At 46.0% G+C, this 20,121-nt stretch overlaps 1 protein-coding gene across 4 annotated transcripts in view; it reads right to left on the bottom strand.

Annotated features, from left to right (window-relative positions):
* Positions 1-19,398, bottom strand: part of TMEM260 (transmembrane protein 260) — a 34,070-nt gene extending 14,672 nt beyond the window's left edge. Inside the window, exons 1-4 of one of the 4 annotated variants that reach the window (XR_005602036.1) lie at positions 19,159-19,398; positions 14,134-14,165; positions 13,127-13,275; positions 367-544 (exon numbers count right to left, since the gene is read on the bottom strand). Coding sequence is in view for 3 of the 4 variants with exons in the window: in XM_039552918.1 (XP_039408852.1) it covers positions 367-544; positions 13,127-13,275; positions 14,134-14,165; positions 19,159-19,354 (555 nt within the window). In the remaining variant the exon portion in view is untranslated. Of the gene's footprint in view, positions 1-366; positions 545-13,126; positions 13,276-14,133; positions 14,166-16,166; positions 19,132-19,158 lie in introns of those variants that run through there. The other 3 variants (XM_039552918.1, XM_039552919.1, XM_039552920.1) reach the window with 3 other exon arrangements.
* Positions 19,399-20,121: the final 723 nt, after the last annotated feature.

The following is a 20,121-nucleotide window of genomic DNA, read 5'->3' as shown; positions in this document are numbered from 1 at the left end:
CCACAGCCTAGTTTGTGTCTTTGATGCAGAATGAACTAAAACATTTAGATGAAAATCATTTTGCTTTTCCTGCTTCCACCCTGTGGGTATTAAATAAACCCACCCCAAACCCATCCAACAGGTCCCAACTCAATCCTTAAACAAAGTGAGCAGGTTTTTTTCAGTGTTTGTCACTTCTGAACATCCAGGTAGGTCAGGGATGGACCCCACCCAGCACAGGTGCTGAACCAAGTCCCAAAATTTGGCCTTCTTATTTAAACACAACTAAATCAGCAGTAAATGAACAGGAGATTAAACAGACAGGTGATAACCCATTTAGGAAAAAAAAAAAAAAAAGAACTATTCACTTTGCTTGAGATGTTTTACCTTTGATCTCTCTTTTGCAGTGGATGCCTCCTCAAAATGAGCAGTGAGAGCCATCAGCAGCCCCACAAACAGATTGTTTAGGCTGAAAACCTCCGCCGTGATGGACCACTGCCATGTTAGACGAGAAAATGAAAACACCCCCGCAGCAAGGATTCCTCCAGCATGCGAGCCAGAAAGCCTGCAAACACAGATAACATGAAATCTCCTTTTCCAACAAAAAAAAAGCTTACTTTATTGTCCTTCCTTTTTTAATTTTTTTTTTTTTTAGAACATACAGTAGCAGCAGCAATGAGTGCCACCCAGCACCCTGCCAAAACATTATATGGTTAAGATCTCCCTAATAATTTCTCTGCAAAGGATTGGGAAGAGCACAGACTGTTTGCCAGCCACCCAACACCAGAGGATCTGCTTCTTCTCGCCATGAAAACTTCCAGGATTGAATTTGGTTCAGAAATCCTGAGGAGTGATGGCCCAGCGGGTCATGATGCACCGAGCCAGGGAGTCACGGCTCTAACGGGATGCTCTGGAGGAGATGCCAGCAAGGGCGCAGCCTTCAATTCATCAAGGAGCTGAATTAAGAGTGGATTAGAGCTATTCAGGATGGACAGCATTAGCAGGGCTGTCCTGGGGGGTGTTTGGTGTCCTGGGGGTGGGTGGGGATTGCAGCACCCACAGTCCCAGCAGAAAGAGGTGCCCACCATGGTCAGGAGTGTGGGAAATGGGTGCCAGCTCCAGCAAGAGGGAGGGAGAGGGTGAAGCACCCACTGTTGGGATGGCTGTGAGCCCAAGAGGCTCTGTGACTCCCAGATGGGATAATGGCACACACTCCCCACAGAGCCACCAACTCAGCTGGATGCTGCAGCCAGCACAGGGAGCCCACGAGGTGGAACTCAGCCCAGGAAACCCATTCCACCACAGTGGCTCTTCCCACCCAGTCTCACTGGGAGCAGCTCTGGCTCTGCCTGTCTGGAAGCTCTACCCTTTAGGAAGTCACCCTGAAAAGACACTGTGTAGGGCACCACAACATGCTCAATTAAGCCTTATCCAAAGACACAAATAGCTGTGGCTGTGGTCAAAGCCCCTCTCCAGAAAGTCACCATTCCCCTGTAAGACTCAGCTAGTCTCTACCACATACTGGGTATTTTTCTAATTCCACCCCAGACAGGCACAATTCCATTTAGTCCTGACAATTCCAGAAGGTTTAAGCAAAAAATTATAAGCTACCCAACTTCTTCATCGAGCTACTCGTGTGATTTCCATGTGAGATGAGGAAGCTCCTGATAGAGCACTCTCTACAAGGGCTCCTCTCTTTGGTTTGCCAGAGTATCTGAAGCTATCTGGAAAATAGGACTGATGATTTTTATCTCTTTTGTGAAGTATTTTGAGATCTGCACCTGCAGGATGTAGCCGAAGGGTGAGAAGGGTGGAGTTAACATTGGGAAAAAAGGCAACAACTCTGAGGTGTTCCAGGCCAAGCTCAGGGTGACACAGAGAGTTCAACATCAAGACTGTGGGAAGAAATCTCAAAAAAAATCAATGGAATTAGGAAAAAACCTAAAGAAAAATACCAGGAAAGGGCAGCAGGACTGTGTGTAACTAAAAACCAGTAGATCCCCAATACACAAATCCACTTTATAACGTTCCTATGTTTTGACTAAACCATTTAAACAGTTCAAACTTTTAGTTATAACGAAGCAACTTCATCAACTCCTTTGAAATTCTTGCAGGGAAATAAGGTAAAAAAATGGTGAAGCAACTTTTCCAAAAATCTTCTGAAAAGCAGCATTTTAGGCAAACGACCCAATCATTCACCAACTCTCCTTGTCTTTCCCAGGAAAGACTCAAGTGTATCATGGGAATTCAAATGAGATGAAAGAAATCCCATCCTCTTGATAAAATCAAGTCTCAAACCTGGGCATCGAGTTTTATGAAATAAGGCTTAAGCAAAAGTCACTCAACTCAAAGTTTAAAGATTTATCCCAGCTATGTGGGACAGAAGACACCTTGCTCACCAAGCAGTGCAGGGTCAGGATCCCCAACCAAGCACAGCCCACAGACCTGTTTGTCCACAGAATCACAGAAACAATCATAGAATGGCTTAGGTTGGAAGGGACCTTAAAGCTCATCCAGTCCCACCCCCTGCCATGGGCAGAGACACCTCCCCCTAGCCCAGGTTGCTCCAAGCCCCGTCCAACCTGGCCTTGGACACTTCCAGGGATCCAGGGGCAGCCACAGCTTCTCTGGGCACCCTGTGCCAGGGCCTCCCCACCCTCACAGGGAAGAATTCCCTCCCAATATCCCATCTAACCCTGCCCTCTGGCATGGGAAGCCATTCCCCCTTGTCCTGTCACTCCAAGCCCTTGTCCAAGTCTCTCTTCATCTCTCTTGGAGCCCTTTTAGGTTTTGGAAGGGGCTCTAAAGTCTCCCTGGAATCTTCTCCAGGCCGAACAACTTTCCCAGGAAAGCCAGGCTGCTGAGCCCACTTTGTGACAGTGCATCTAAGCACAACAGATGCCAAAAAACCAAATGGGAACATGTTGCATTCTTGAAGAACATCAGGAAAACAGCTTTGGGAAGTGCAAGCTGGAGACCAGCAGGTTCTGTTACCAGTAATGGAAATGATGGATTTGTGAGGTTGCTGATTCAGAGGAAAACCCTCAAAAGTGGAAGCAATCAGAGCAGGTATCTCCAAAGGAGGATGAAGAGCACCTGGCAGAAGAAACTCAACAATCCACAGTGCAAAGCAGCACCAGCAGGATGAGTAGAAATTAATCCCATGCAATTGCCAGCATGATTTTGGGGCAAATTAAATCAATCCAGCCTGCAGCTGGGGTAACATGGTTATACAGCTCATTTTGACCAACATGAGGGTCTCCATGCTCCTCTGCCATCTTGCAGCCTCTAGGGATTCTCTGGCACAGAGTGACAATGTGCCACATCTCCCCTGCCTCAAAGCCAAGATGACCTTGATGGGGATACCTGAAAACAGAGGCTAGACAAAATTAAGAGAATAAAAGCAGGTATTTATTGAAGGGCCTTTGATAATGTGCACTTATGGGCAGACAGAGCCCTAGGGCTACACCCAAAATAGACGACGGGTCACAGGTTTTTCACACTTTTACAGGTTTGGTCCATTTGCATATCAGGGTTAATTCTCCAATTACAATTTCAGGTAATGATGTCAATACCCCAAGTTTGTTCCCCCTTTTTAGAGGCTTAGTTTACATATTTCAGGGCCTGGGACAACAAGGTGTGCTTGAGACTCAGGCCTAGAGAAGATTCATTATGTCTAACCAGAATGGGAGAACAGTAGCTAACAGGCTATGGAGTTTTAGAGTTACACACTAAAGCAGTACAGGATGTGAACAACATAAAAGCTGAATCCTAAGGCATCAACCTCACATGCATACATTGTCCAAGGAGGTGCCAATAAACCTCAGGCATGGACAGCTCAGCCACCTACACCACTTTGGACCATAGACCAACCTCAACGTGGAAAAGACATTGGTGGGTGTTCAGTGATGCAAGGCAGAATGAGATGAAGGAACTCTCCAGAAAAGGCACAAAACCTGAGAGTAAAATAGAGATGGGAAAAAAATGAAAAAGCAAAGGGATGGGGCAGAGCTTTGAAACTGAGGTCAAGAAGCTTAAAGCCAAGAACTTTTTTTCCCATCCCTGGAAGTGCTCCATGCCAGGTTGGATGGGGATTGGAGCAGCCTGGCCTAGTGAAAGGCATCCCTGCCCATGGCACCAGGGTGGAACAGGATGATCTTTAAGGTCCTTTCCAACCCAAACCATCCTGGGATTCCATGAGTCTCTAAAAAGCATGAAAAGTTTTGCAAAGGAGGGCAGTGCAATCTACAGCTGAGGATGTTGCTGACATGTTACATCAGGAAGCAGGACATTAGGGAGCCAGAAGATAACGACTGCTTTACTTACAGGCACAGAGAGAATTCTTGTGGTTAACACAGAGTATTTTGTGGAAGAAGGTTAATGCAAGAGCTAAAGGTGCATAACTCCAGTAAGAGCTCAACAACCCAGTGACCAAAGTGGAGACAGAGAGGGAACAAGACCAAGAGGCCACTTGTTGTGCGGAAGTTAAGAAGTTTTTCATGGCAAATAGGCACTTCCCTCACCAAAATCAAACACCAGGCCTGGCACTGACAATGCAAATATTTCCTGCAGTGAAGCCCTGCTGGACAAGAAGAATCACAGAGTCTTTGGGCTCAGCCACCCATCATGGAGACCCACACTCTGCCATCCACACTGGCTGGAAGCTTCCCAGGTGTGCCATGGTTGGGAGGAGGAAATATTTGGGTTTTTTCCTGGAAATACCTTCTAGTTGCTTAACACTGTCTTTCCTTTTGACAGCACATCAGGACCAAAGAGCAGAGAGCAGCAGAGATTTATCCTCACTCAAATTCTACTCTGTCTTTGAACACATTTTTCAAACAGAGTCGAGGTGCTACAAAACACAGCAAAGACACACAACAGCCGAATCCTCAACTGGCCTCATGGAAAAGCAACATCTAGGAGGGCTTTATCCCAATGATTCTCGTGAGAAGGGAGGGTAGATAGCTGCTCCCCCAAATCCAGCTTGTTTCCCCAGTCTTTGGGCCCAGTATGAGAAAGAACAGCCCCAGCACACAGGAGTCAGCCCATGGAAGAAGAAAAGAATTGAAACCACGGCAAAAGTGGGAAAGTCTTCATGACCATCATCTGAAAATGCACTCAGAAGGGACAGAAAGAGTCAGCAAAGGAGAGATCACACAGTCCTTTGTGAGAAATATTTTCCCATGGCATCCCTAAACATAAGAGGAAAAGACTAAAAAAAAAAAAAATCATGATTTTGTTTTCCTTTTCAAGCACACAAGTGAAAGAATGTGTGGCTGGGCCTCAGCTCCAAGGATGAAGCCAGTAGGAATTTGCCTTAATCAGAACTATTTTACCTGCAGGTTTTATTAAGGGTTTGGGGGAACATTTGGGAAAACTGAAATTAAATATTTTAACCTGAGGTTTTTTAGCAATTATAGTTTTTTGCTTCTCATTTGCTGAAAATCACTAAAACATGCAAGTTTGCTAAATTTAAAATTTAGCCTTTCCTCTAAGTTTCATAAAACTTTCCTTCAGCCAAGGTTACAAGTCACATGCATTTAACAAAAAAACTCCACCAGCGTTTTTACTTTTTATTTTGAAAATAATGGCAGATGTTTTATATTTAATAATTCCCCAAAACGTATTAAATGATCAGCATAAAGCTACACATGGATGGGAATTGGAATTTAATTAAAATGTTTTCGTTAAATGCAATCTCCAGTGCACCAGGTTCATTAAGAAAAGTAAGATAATTGGAATGGTTTATATTTGAAGCTGATGTATTTAACACTGGCAACACCTATCTGTACCTAGTGAAATAAGCTGATTATTTCTACCTTCTCTTCCCTCCAAAACTTTACAGGCAGCAGATCTTAGCCTTGTATCTTTTTTTTTTTTTTTTTTTTTTTAGGTAGTGGAATAAGAAAAAACTCTCCTGATTTTTAAAATCCCCACTGATTAACTAATTAATGGATTTGGTTTTTTTAATTTCAGTCTCTCCCTACACCTGCAGATGACGACCCTGATGTCAGTGGTTCCCTGTTTACTTCCACAGACTCCAGGTACATCACCAGCAACTTCTGCCTCTGCAATTCTGTGGCTTTGCAGTAGCAAAGATACATCCCTTGAATGTATTTTTATTTCAAGGCAGTGCACTAAAGAGTTAACATTTTGAATTTAAGAGGTTTTGCTTGTTAGTCAATCAATTTAAAAAACCCAACTATTTTTTTTATGCAGGCTAAACAGAAAGGGACATAGAAGACTCAACAACCAAGCTTCCCACAGATAAATTTTAAGTGTGCATGAGCATCGGTGCTGAAATAGAAGAATTGTTTAAAAATGAAAATCCAAACACGAGTTTAGGGCTTAAGTAACAATAATTATCCCCAAAAACCCAATCCCTCTGGGTTTGCCTGCCTCTTAGCCACAAACACTCCATGACAAAAGGCAGTTTCTCTTGCTCTCAGCGCTGAAGAGCCAGCTCAGGTACTACAGGGAATAGCAAACCAGATTTTATTCTTCCTCAAGGACCTGGAGCTCAATAGCCACTTAAGCCCTGCCTGCAGCAGGAGGAGGAGGAAGGAGAGCACGGCTTGGCTCATCTCTCTTGGTTGAGTTCCACGGTCACAAGGAGTGAAGAGAGACGGAGCAAAGAGGCAGGGCCACCATAAAATAAAACCAAACCAGCCTGGTTATAACCAACTGCTGTCCTTCGTGTCAAAAGGAATTTCAGCATCCCACAGCTTCAGCATTCCCACAGACACGCGATTTCTGGGATAGGGGCGAGCAGGCAGCACCCTCACCTCCCACCACATGCACGGAATGCCACTCCCCTCACACCCAGCCAGGGACTGCCTCCACTTCCTGACTTTTAGTTATTTTATTGGAACGCTACAATATCCAGTATTGGATATTGGTTGGAGAGGGTATGGTCCAGGGTGGTTAAGGAGTGCTGAGCCAGTGAGGATTTTGGCAAAGGGGAACTGGTCCTTGCACCCTCTTACATGCATCCTCCTGGACCAGAGGTGTCCAGTTAGGACACCACCTCTGAAGGAAATTGTCTCTGCCCATCCCTTTGGAAATGTGGACCTGTAAAGGTCCCCAGAACATGCAAGAGGCATCTTGCACCCCATTCCTTGTGTCCTGAGGTCAACTCACTTGGATCCTCTTGATGGGAAGATCAAACTGCTCTGGGATGGCAGCAAGGACCTGAGTGGACCCACCATGGGTCTGGACACCAGGGATGGGAAGAGCCCCTCGTGACAACTCGTCAGGGGAGTGAGGAATGAGACATCCCAACCTCAAATCTCACATGCTCCAGGATGTCCATCACCATCGGAGCAGAGCCTGCCTGCAGGAACCCCTTCCCAAGAAAGTCAGGTATTTAAATTAAACAGCTCCATGCCAAGCTCTTCCAGAGCAGCTCAACGAGTGGAACAGCTCATGGAAGATCCATAAAATGCACACAGGGCTGCACTGCTTTAAGAAATCTCACCCCATACTCACACTTGAGCTGTACAAACTGTGCTTCCAGCCATTACAAATGAGAACTTCTCTCCTGGTGTCTTTGCAAGTGCAAAAGGTGTATTAGTTCGACCCATTATTTGATTCACAATCCTTGGAAAATAGATACACCTTTATCCCAGGCTCCTGTAATAAGCGGCACCTGCTTCCAGCAGCCAAAAAACCCCAACCCGCAGTAGGAGCTGACTTGAGCTATTTAAATGTTTTATAAGTTGGCTTTTTTTTTTTTTTGGTAATTGCAGAAACTTTTCCTAATCTGACATTTGTTAAAACCCCTTACTAGAAATTATGCAGCCGCAGAAAAAAAAAAAAAAAAAAGAAAAGAAAAAAAAGGAAGGAGGGGGAAAGGAAGGAGTTGAGTAAAAAAAAAAAAATAGAATAAAATATAAAATAAAATAAAAATGAGCTGGCTTCACAATTACCAAGTCAGCCCATGCAGCCCTTCGCTATTGTACAAGTGGCATAAACCCCCCGGCGGCCTATCAGCTCCCTGGCAGGCAGGGGGCTGCGCTATTCAAAGCGAGAGATACAAGCTGCAGGGCAAAAACCTGGCAGCTCCCATCTGACCCCCCAATCCCCGGCTGGTGACAGCTCCAAGCTCCATGGCAAATTAGCCCTTCTCACATTACAATTGCAGGAGACAGATTCCATTAGCGGTATCTGAAATTGAGTGGAGAGCTGCTCCGTTATCAGACTTGACTCATAAGCGCCGCTATTAATCAGAGCTATGATAGCATTTATATATTTCAAGCTATCTGCCGCCGCTGTGATATTCTGCTACAAAGGGTTGATGGGACTTAGGGAAGGGAACAATGGAGCTTTCTGGGAAAAGCAGAGTAAATCAAGAAAGTCTGTGACTTCCGCACATTCTGAAGGGATTGCGGTTTACATAAATTTTCTCCCAATTGGAGATTGAGCTCTTCCTCATCTTACACATGGGATTTAGTTGTCACTCAATGGTAACAGCTGTGAAAAGGTGAAGCGGCCCACCGCTCAGAATATTGCCTCCGCTTTTAAAGCAATTAACCCATGAACAGGAGGATACCTGGTGATATCAAAGGGATTAAGCCAGGCAGTGCATTATTAACATTTCCTTGAACTAATTCTAACTCTGACTAGCTGTCAGAAAAGACTCTTCAGTCTTCTAAAAAAAAAAAAAAAAGAGTTTTTTTGCCCTGCTTTCCCCCCCCCACCCCTTTTCAAAATGAAGCAGAGTTACTGCAGCCTCGTGTGCCTACTTTAGAGCCAAATGCAAATGAACAGATTTGGCAGCATCTTCAAACAGACTGAACTCAGCGCCAGTTTATTCTGGGGACAAGTGGGAAAAAAATAAAAATTGATATGTGATCAATTAGCCAGAGGTCATGGTAGATTTTCTAAAAGCAAATTAGTACCTGAGTACATTCCTTTCTTCTCTCCCTCCTAAAACTTTGTAACTACTTCTCACTAAGCACAGCTGCTTTCCAAACCCCCAAGACGTTCCTGCTGTGCCACAATAGAGATAATCTACGATAATCTGTAATCTGGAAAAATCCAAACATGCCCTGTAAGGAGATTCCTCCTTCCCCCAAGCCCAATTTCTCAATTTCCCACTCTGGTTGAGTGGGCAGTGGCTCTTCTCTCATCCCTCCATCTTCCCCAAACCATGTCCACAAAAAAAGGGGGTCAAACTGCTTGGGGATGAATCCTGTTTTGGCAAACTCATGTACTCCAGGGACATGGAGCATTTCCTCACTCATCAGGGGCAGCAAACTTTCCCCAGCACCGGTCAGTTTTAAGGGAGCATCAGCCATGAGGTCCCTCTGGGATGGCCATGAAGGTCACCCATCCTCCTGGTCCTCCTTAGAGACCTTCCCACGAGAGCTCCAGGACACACATCCTGGGAGCCAGAAAGCTCAGTGCCATCAAGAGGGTCAGGTGCCATTTCCAAAACATCCCGAGGATTTCAAAATGATAGAATCACTTTGATGCTTTCATTATCCAACATGCCTAATTCTCCTTTTTGTTGGCGGTGGGAGAAGAGTTGGCTCTGGGTTTTATATACATCCACACTTTGTTGCTTGGAAGGTTTATTGGGCAGGGAATACATATATGTATAAAAAAAAATATGTAACATATAAAAATAGATGGATGTATAATGTATTAGTCCCAAAGTCAATATGACACCCACAACTGCAAACCAAAGAGATGTGAACTGCTTAATTTAATGCAACATCTTTGCCCTTTTCAAAACCCTGTGTCCAACTCAGCCAGAATGAAACTGGCAAAAACTTCCTACAAATACTTGGATAATGACACCATCTACTCTGCTACTGCCCCTGCAATAAAACAGCTTCGTGTATTTAGAAACCCCAAAACAGCCAAACTACGAAAGGTATACACTGAAAAAACAAAAATGCACTTAGAGCAGGGGAAAGCTTCCTATTTCTCTTTGCAGCAGAGAATGCAAAGAATGCATCCCCTGTGCAGAAAATGACACTTTGGCAATCATATTATAAGAAGATAATTGGTTTACTTTGTAAACTTGCTATGCTTTGCCTCCCACAGTAAAACAAATAAATAGTTGTTTAAAGAAACAATCCTACAGCCGCACTCGCTGAGTCCTAAAAACATAAAGCAGCTCCCCCCTCCTTCAAAGCAAAGATGAATTATTTGCCTCAGTTACAAGCAGTCCGAGAAAACTCTTTGTAAATGGCATTTTACGATAATTACAAGCAATTTATTAAGACTGTGCAGAGGGGGGGAAAAAATCCATACTCGAGAAGTAACTCAAAGGAGCAAATGGCTCGTTCAGCGATAGTCTGGATTACTGACAAAAGGGCTTTCTGCACCAATGTGTTTCAACATAATTTTGCTTCGAGAAGAACAATCCAGGGCTTTAAAAAAATACTGTAATTAAATGAATAATTTCATATATTATAATATAATAAAATTAACAAACAGACACGATGCGGCGGCTGCTTCCTCTCGACCCCAGCGCTGCCTGCGCGGAGCATCCCGCCAGCCATCACCTGGCAAAGGAGAAATCTGCTCAAGGAATAAATTCCACCCTAATCCCGCACGTGCCACAACATCCCAAACACCACGGAGGGAACCACGACTCTTTTCATTAAGCAATGAAATTGTCCCAACCTGCCGAGGAATAAACTTCGGGAAATGACTCAAACAAAAAGAATCAATGGGGAAATTAATTAAAAAAAAAAAAAAGGGAGAGATTTACTGTATGGGGATGCTGGGAGGGAGGGAGGCATGGCAAACCCCGTGCGAGGGTAAACAGCAACCCTGCCTGGCTGGCGGGGAGAAAAGAAAGGTTTTAGAGGTTAAGTTCAGGTCAGACGACAAATGAAATTGTAACAACCCAACTGACATTGTATAATGTCTTCTTCACTCGATCAATAGGGCAGCGTCAGCCCCATTTCCATAGAGATGGCTTCCTCCCCGCTGAAGGGTGGCTATTGTTTGAGCAGGCAGATTTGCCACTTGAACCGTGTTGCTCCCGAAGGATGTGTACTTCATCAATTATTTGTACTCCTAAGATCTACATATTTTCATATTAACATCCACGTTTCGCACAGTGAGAGGAGCAGGTGCTGATTTTTCCGCTGGTACTTCGTAGGGGTCACCCCATCAGATAATTTTATTTAAACGCAAAAGTAAGGGGGGATTTGATAGACCCGTTTAGTCTCTCTGTGAGGACGGACAAGCCCGGTTTAAAACACACCACATCACCCCCAGACAGCTACAGCTTCAAGCAGACAGCGCCAGTGAACACTTCCTAATTTTTTTGCTTTTAAAAGTAAATAAAAAGCAATTTTTTTTTGTTTTTGCCAAATGAACATCACAAAAAATAAACCAGTTTTAAGATGCTTGAAAGGAAAAATGTAACACTGTCATTTGGAAATAAAACTGACCTTACAATTATTTAAAAAAAAAAAAATCAATTGCTGCTAGGCTAAATAATTGATCCTGCCAGTATCTATGAAATAATTTCTGTAAGCCCTAATAGTTTTTTATCATCTCTCACTTCCAGGTCTTCCATTCCTTCGTGCAAATTTTAAATTTGACAGAAGCGCTGTCTTCCAAATCCAATTAAACAACAACAAAACACCTAAACCTTCAGAAGCGCTAAAGTAATTCCCAAAATAATTCTCAAATTTAGCCTGTCATTTCTCTCCTGTATCCCTATTTCTCGAAAGGAACGATTGCATCATTTCCAAAGCACAAAGCGGGCACCCAAGGAACTGTCACACCGTGGTTCCAACTAAAAACTGGGGAAGATCTTCCCAGTAACTAAAATAACGGGAATAACCATCATTAAAAAAGAAATCAGAACCCAATATCGAAAACCTTTAGCAACTCCTTGCAGGAGTTTTTCAGAGTGGAGTTGTACTCTGACGCTGCGCTGGGCGCTGTGCACGGGAGGGCAGCGCCACTTCCAGCTCCCCAAATAGGCTGTGAAATACAGGATATTAAATTAAATAACGCTGACTTAATCACATATATTACCCACCAGTGAAAGCAATCACTTTAAATGCCTACAGAAATACTCAGGAACTAGTCAAGCAGTTCCAGTAGGTGTGCTTTGGAGCTGATGCTATGTGCAAGGTGATGTGCAAAAAGCAACTCCTCTTCAGCAGAGGAAGATGCACCTGGGCAGATGAACCCCATGGAACAAAGCTTAAGTGAGCTCAGGGCTCTCAGGCTCTGCAGAATCTGCTCCCCTGCCACCTCCCCATTTATTCCTGCTCTTATTTCTAGGCTGCTTTCACTCCCTGGAAGGTTTTCCTGAGGGGTGGCCCCGGAAACATGTGGGAGAAAAGGGCTTCTGTCAAAATAATCCCGGTCAGGAAGCGCCCCGTCTCATCCCGAAGCGCCCCGATACCATTCGCAGCCTCAAAACGTGCCCTATTTTCCCTGCAAAAGAACATCAGAAATTGTTTATATGGGTTGCCATAATCCTCTCAAATATGGGTCAGGCTGAGGTTAAGAGCAGCCAGAACTTGCACATCAAAGACGAGCAGGGTTAATAAAACCCCACGACCATGTGCGCATCCCGATTGTTCCCGGTCCTCCCAAGGTTAGAGGTCTGGAGAGAAGGCTCCGGACATCCCCCCCAGCCTGGAGCCACTCCAGGGAAAGGCAGGGATGCTCTCCCTGGTCCTTGGGTACCACGGGCAGGCAACTGCCCATCCGCCTCCGCCGGGAGCTGCAATTAAACCAAGTTCACGGTTTCCCGATAGGTGAAGCTCATCCTGTTAATTTAAACAGACCATCTGCATCTTTCGAGAACGACAAACTTCATTAGTTCTGGTTAGTTAAACCGAGCGGTGATTTGTGATAATGAGCCTGAACAACCTGTCACGGCTGGGCAAGGGAAAGGGCGCACTTTTTATTATTGCTATTATTATTATTTAACAGAAAAGAAAGGGGAAAAAATAAAGAGGGGGAGGCTTTTGTGCGGGAAAGAAGGTCAAATTCAGATTAAGTTGCTGTTAGGTTAATCAGAGGAACTAATTAGGGAAGGGGGGGGTGGAAACGCCGGTCCGAAGGCCAGCGGGGAGCAGAGGGAGCCTTCGGGAACGTCCCGAGCCGCCGGGGAAGCACCACGAAGCCAAGGAAAAAGCACCCCCGAGGACTTTACCTGAAAACCGTGTAAAAAAGCAAAGAGGCGGCAGCTGCTCCCACCAAGCCGCAGAGGAGATTGACTCGGAAAGCGGGGGAGCCGCCGGGCAGCCCCGTGGCCACTTTGGCCAGCAGCGTGAACAGTGGGTAGCCGGGAGGGTGGGCGACCTACGGACAGAGCGAGACGGGGTTGGAAAGGGGGGGAAAAAGGCTGGGGATGGGAGAGGAGCAGCGCAGCCGGGGCAGCCCCGAGCGGCTCCTCTCGCTGAGCCACCCTCGGTACCCATCCCAGCCCCGCAAAGATTTCCTCCTTTTCCTTTTCCTTTTCCTTTTCCTTTTCCTTTTCCTTTTCCTTTTCCTCCTCCTCCTCCTCCTCCTCCTCCTCCTCTTCTTCTTCTTCTTCTTCTTCTTCTTCCTCTTCCTCCTCCTCCTCCTCCTCCTCCTCCTCCTCCGTGGACCTGGCCCCACGCCTCGCCCATAATAATGAGGCGGCGAGGAAAAGGAGGTGCCACGTTTCATTAGCGTGCCTTAAAGGGCTCCTTGTTTGGGTTCACAGTATATTAGGGTCATTCAAAAGGCTGTTGTTTTTATTTTTTTTTTTTTTTTTTAAAAGCAGCTTCTCAACTATTTTATTGGTTAGCAAGTTGAAAGACCACACTGCTATCGGATTACCACTGCGCTGACAGTCCTAAGGTCTTGCCTAAAGGGATCATGCACCATAATAAAGTTTATTAAATAATAAAACTTATTAAAATTGTTAACCCGATTTATTTTATTCTCCCCAGCTTATACAAAATTTGGGTTGATAATAAGCCAGCTACTGTATATACAGTAAAGCCTTTGCTTTATAATTTAGTTTAATTGGATTTAAAACTTGAAGTAAATTGTCGCGTGCTGTACTTATAAGTTAGTAAAAACTGTGGTTTGAAAATAAATTAATCTACTTTACTCCATGCTTAATTAAACTTCCTTAATTCCTAAAACTGTTAATGAGAGCATTGATTAAACAATAAAACTAATACTTACTCCAAGCTCATATGCGGCTGTGATCAGCTCCCCTGTGAAAAAATAATGTAAAACCAATAATTACTATTAGGAAATGACACTCCTCCAAAGTTTTCAAAATCCAAATGCTTGCATTGGGGTTTTGCATTAATTTGACTGGATAAAACTGTAAATCTGTGGAGATTTAACAGCATGAAATTTTCTAAGAATATTTTCTCCCTCTGATGTCATTGCACAAAATATCTTTTGTATGTTTTCGCGAGACTTTTATGAACAGATAAGTGAAAATATAGGTAGGCTCGGGCAAAGAATGGCCTGAGATACTCAAAATGCAGACGTTTGTGTGTGTGTATTTTTAATTTAAAACCATCTGACTCAATAACTTTCAAGCACTGCAGTTTGCAACGCCTAAGCTGCATTGTCTGTTCAACAACCCAGTTGCTTCTCACAAAAAAAAAAAAAGAACCAAAAAAAAGCAAAAACAAAAACAAAAAAAACCCCAACACAAAACCAGAGCTTTACCGTTTTTAAAGAGGAAAAATAAAATCACTGATTGTGCAAATCTGCATCCATTTATCTGGGAATGCTGCTCTCCCTTGATGTTAAAGCAATTCTGCTTCACAAGTAACTCCTTTACCTGTCAGTGAATGCTGCACCAAGTTCCCATTAGAAACACCATTTAGATTTTGCATTTTGTTTGTATTTTATGCCAGGACAAATAACTGCCACACAAAGACCCAGTTAGCAGAACAGTTGGCATTTTTAGAGCACTTGACACTGGAGCATTTTGCAGCAACCACTCCTGAACATACATTGAATATATTCAATAAGCACAACACATTCAGGGATGAACAAAAATTAAAAATTACAGCTGGTTTCCCTTCTTTCCCTCAAATTCCATAATCCAATTTTACTGGTCCTGCTAATTTTGCAAGTGCCAAGGTCGTGGCAGCTTTGTCCCATCATTAGATGGGAAAGACTCAAACAAAGGGAGCCAGCGGCTTTAAAAGCTAAATTAACAATATTTTAAATTTCTGTACAATCACGTCCTCACCACGCCATGCAAAGGAGGGGGGTTGTACAAATGGCACCTTTAAATCCTGACACCACCAGTAAATGGTGCATTTTAAAAGGAAGATGCAAGTCAACCCATGGCAACTGCTACAGAATTAGAGCTGTGGCCTGGCAATGACTGGGGCCAAACCTGCCACTTCCTGCGCCAAAATCTCTCAGATATGGAGTTTCCTGCACTTGCAAACAGTGGCTATTTTTATTTTAGGAAAATTTCACCCTATTGCAAGGCAGCCCCCCAACAGCAGATGCGATGAGAAAACCACACATCCCAGTTCTGAGCCCTTCAGTGTTCAGCAGCTCCAACATTTCCAGGGCATGGTGAGGCTGGGAAGGGACCAATCCTCCTGCATGCAGCAAAGGACGATGATAATAAAGGAAACCCTAAATTTGGCATTGTGGGGGTTCCCCAGTGTGCAGCAGCTGGTGATGCCCATGACCCATCACATCCCAGGGATGCTGCTCCCAAGCCAGGCATGGATTCACCTCCACTAAAGCCCTTCTGGGACACAGAAATATGTGCATCTAAAACAGCAAAAATTAAAGTTCATTCACATTGCTGTGACATTCATATCAAGGGCAAGAATAACCCCAAAGAAATACAGCCACAAATCAACTAGGAAGCTGCAAAAATAATATAAATAAAACACTGGTGGAGGCCACTGCCAAGCTCTGAAATACACCAGCACAACTTTGCCTTGTAAGAATTAAGGGAAAAAAACAAAACAAAAAGACCTGCAAAATATAAGCTCCCAGGCTGCAGGCCTGTTGAATTCCATTGGGAAAATCAAAATAAGTACACAACACCCACTGCTCTGGAGAAGGTTAATTCTCCATCTCCCACCCACACACCTGAGCATCCCTTACAGCCTCCACGGGCTGGAGGAGTGAGGAACTCCAATATTAAATAACAAAACACACAGAGGAAGAACTACAGCACCCAGAAACTTGGTTTTAATGTATTTCTTGTAAGACAGAATGACCTGTGACATCTTCAGACACTGGCTCCAACTGAAGAGTTCATTCCCTCCAACTCCACAGGGCCAGGAGTTGGACTCAGTGATCCTCGTGGGTCCCTTTTAACTCAGAATATTCTATGACTCCTGATGTAAACAAGTTTCTGACTGCCCAACCTGACTCCCTCACAAAGGTGTTCAGGCAACAGGCCCAATGCTGCCTGAACTCTGATTTATCCCCAGCAACATTCAGAGCTGATGTTTGAAACATCACAGGGAACATTTGGCTGGTTTCTTTTTTTTTAACTTTATTTGATCCCTTTTTAAGCTGTTTTAACATCTGTGGATGTTTCTGACGTATAATTCATTCTCCCCCTGTTATTCTCTCATTCATTTCTTTATTCTAACACTAAGCAACACGAGCAAGCTGGCAGTGGAAATACCGACTGCCTCTGACACTTTCAGATCACTGCAAACTTCAGGAACAATTAAAAATACAGATAGCTTAAAAAATAAAATAAAATACTAGGCTCCCTGCCTGAAAGCAGATACAGCAAATCCTTAAGCAGCTCTTTACCCACACAAGTAGTCTCAGGTTTTTCGGTGCACAAGTTTGAGCTCCATGCTCAGGCACAGGCAAATCAAGCACCTCGAGCAGAGCCATGCACAGACATTCCAGAGACTCCAGCTGGAGCATTCCATGCTCAAGCCATGAGAAACCAGGGGAACAATGCCAAAAAAAGTCCTGACACAATGTGATGGGACACAATGCTGGCTGGGACAGGCACAAGGGGACAGCAGGGATGAGCCTGTCTCTGCACAGTGCCAGTAAACACATGGAAGCCAGGCAGCAGATCTAGAAGAAATTTCAAAAAAATAAATAAATAAGGAGAGACAAGGAGTGAGGTCACAGGGATGGTCGGGGGACACTGTCCTGAGAGATTCCCTCCAACAGAATTCCCTCTAACATGGGCTGCTGGGAGCTGTTAAAGCACCCAGACCCCACTCCTGGGGCCTCTCTCTGCTTGCACCCCTGTTTGTGGCACAGCCCCAGTTGGAGTCCTCAATATCTCTGGCCAAAGTTACTGGCAGAGGAGGGGTGCACAAAGAACCAAGATGCCTTTGAAAATTAAGCAAGGACCAACCCCCTTCCTGCTTCCAAAATGGGATAAAACAACCTCAATAACCTACGGAGAGTGGGGTGAACCCATGTGCTGTTTGGTTGCTCGCTCTGACTACTGGGATAATCCACATCAAACAGAAAGTGAATCCCAGCATTCATCCATCACATCATCAGGACAACCTGCATCCCTCTCTGCAAAGGCTGCTAATGGTTGCATCCCAGAGGGAAAATCTAGGCTCAAGCACAATTAAAAACCAGGTTCCTGAGGCTTTGTGCAGCATGAACAGCTCAGAGCACAGGGTGCTTTCCAAAGACAAAAAAAGGGCAAAAATTATAATAAAAGACAAAATGGTAACAACTGTAAATATATCAATCACGACATATTAATTGATACATCCAGCCTGGCCAGTGTCTCTCTCCACACATCCTGAGCCTGTAAAATACATGCATTCATTAAAAGGCCATTTATTGAGAAGGAATTTCATGCACAGCTTGGACTTGAAACCACTGATGGCCAGGACACAGAGTTAAACAGAGCCACTGAACATTGCTCTGGGATGACAAGTGTCCTGGATGCTTGTTCCATGCCAAAAAAATTACCAACACATTCCCAAGAAAATCCAAGCCCTCCTATCCCCAAACCACACACGCAGAACCAAAGTATTTTTTAAGCAAGACCAGATAAAACCAGTAAAAGCACAGCAGGACCAAACAGGAGAACTTTGTCCCAGCTGTGGGATCAGCAGTGCCAAACACAAAAATTCAGAGTCTGACACTGTCAGGAAGCTGCACTTCCAGACAGGCAGATCCAAAGATTTCCCTGCTGCACAGGCCAGGGAAAGTGATGGCACAAGCAGTGACAGCACATCTGGCAGGATGGCACATCTGTCTCCTAAAGTCACCAGCTGTCCCCAGGGCCCCCGGCTAAATCCTTTGCTGAAAGGCTCAAATACAGGCAAACTATTATGGGGTGGCCCAAGGGCACCAGCCCCAGGGGGGACCTTGCTGTGCTGACCCCACTGGGCACTTGCCCTGGCCCCGAGGGGTGCACATCCCAATGCAGGGTGTCCCTGCTGCACCCACCCGTGGGGCCAGTGCCCCTACAGAGAGCTTTAAATGCACCAACCCCAATGGGGTGAGCACCCCAAAAGTGGCTGTACTGCATCAGTGACTACGAGGACTTAATGGGAGCAGCAGCCCTATGGGGTGACAGCAGTGCACCCATCCCTAAGGGGGAGAAACCCTATGGTGTGACAGCAATCATATGGGGGTGACAGCAACACACCAGTCCCTATAGGACGAGCATCCTTACGGGGTGACAGCAACCCCCTGCAGGGACACTGATGCCCCAGTCCCTATAGGGTAACAGCAACCGTATGGGGTGACAATGAAGTACCAGCCCCTATAGGATGAGCATTCCTATGGGATGACCGCCAACCTAATGGGGTGACAGCAATGCACCAGCCCCTCTGGAGTGAGCAACCCTATGGGGTAACAACAACCCTACAGGGTGACAGCAATCCTCCAAGGGTGACAGCAATGCACCAATCTCTACAGCATAAGCATCCCTATGGGATGACAGCAACCCTATGGGGTGATAACAATGCACCGGTCCCTCTGGAGTGAGCAACTCTCTGGGACGACAACCCTATGGCGTGACACCAACCCTCCAGGGGTGACATCAGTGCACCAGCTCCTCCGGGGTGAGCAACCCTATAGCGGTGACACTGATGCACGAGTTCCTATGGCGTGACAGCAACCCCATGGGGTGACAGGAATGCACCAGTCCCTAAGGGCTCATCCCCCCACCCCGCCCGCCGAAGGCTGACGGCGATGCCCCGGCCGCTACGGGCCGAGGGTCCCCACCCTCGCCGCTGGGGCGACCCGGTACGTTACCCGCATCCCCGCCGGGCAGGGCGGGCGGCAGCGTGGCCGTGTAGAGAGCAGCCACGGCAGTGCCCAGCGCCCCGGCGGCTCCTCCCGCCCCGTTTCCTATCCCGATCCCGATCCCGATCCCGATCCCGATCCCGGTCCCGGTCCCGGTCCCGGTCCCGGTCCCGGTCCCGGTCCCTGTCCCGGCCCCTGCGCCCATGTGCACCGCCACCTTCCGGGTTCGGCCGCGCGGGGCGGGCGGGCTGTGCCACCCACCGCCCCGCGGGGGGTGCATCCCTGTCCCGCTCGCCTCCTCTCTCTCCCCAAACCGCCTTCTGGGGACTTTCCTTATCTATAGCTCTCAGACAGAAAAAAGAGAGAGCCGCAACCCCGGTGAGGCGATTCAGCGCGGCCTCCCGTTCTCTTCTATCCTCCCCTGATGAAAGGAGTTGGTACAGCCGGAGGGGGCGTGGCGGACAGTGAGTGCGGCCGAGCGGCCGGGCGGGACCAACGCCCGTGGGGGGGGACGGGGCGAAACCACCGCGGAGAGGCGGGGGGGAGGAGGGGACCGGAGCACGTCCTGCCTCTTCCTCGCTCCTGGGATCGTCCCTTCTGGACGAGGTTTTTTAAGGATCAGCGCCTTCTGGCTGCTCTCTGTCGCATCAAACCCCTCCTCGGACAGTGCTGGGTGCAGGCTGCAGCCCCCCACCACAGCCCCAGTGTGCTCGTACACAGATAATAAATATTTAACCCCAGGATGGGGTGGCAAAAGATGCTGGTGAAGGAAAAGATTGGAGGTGTCAGCACACAGAATATTAAAAGCAGCGATTCCCGCTGCGGGAAGTAGTTAAGGAAGGCAAATAACATCCCGAGACCTATCGATAGAGGACTAAAACACATCCGTGGAAATCATTATGGGATTGTACAAAAGAGCGGCGAGGCCATACCTGGAGAATTGAGACAGATTAAAGAGAGGGTTTTGAATAC

The sequence above is a fragment of the Corvus cornix genome, chromosome 5 (genome assembly GCF_000738735.6).
Source record: "Corvus cornix cornix isolate S_Up_H32 chromosome 5, ASM73873v5, whole genome shotgun sequence".
Classification (NCBI taxonomy): Eukaryota; Metazoa; Chordata; class Aves; order Passeriformes; family Corvidae; genus Corvus; species Corvus cornix.
The sequence above is the reverse complement of the archived record's forward strand: the minus strand, read 5'-3'. Positions and strand labels throughout refer to the sequence as shown.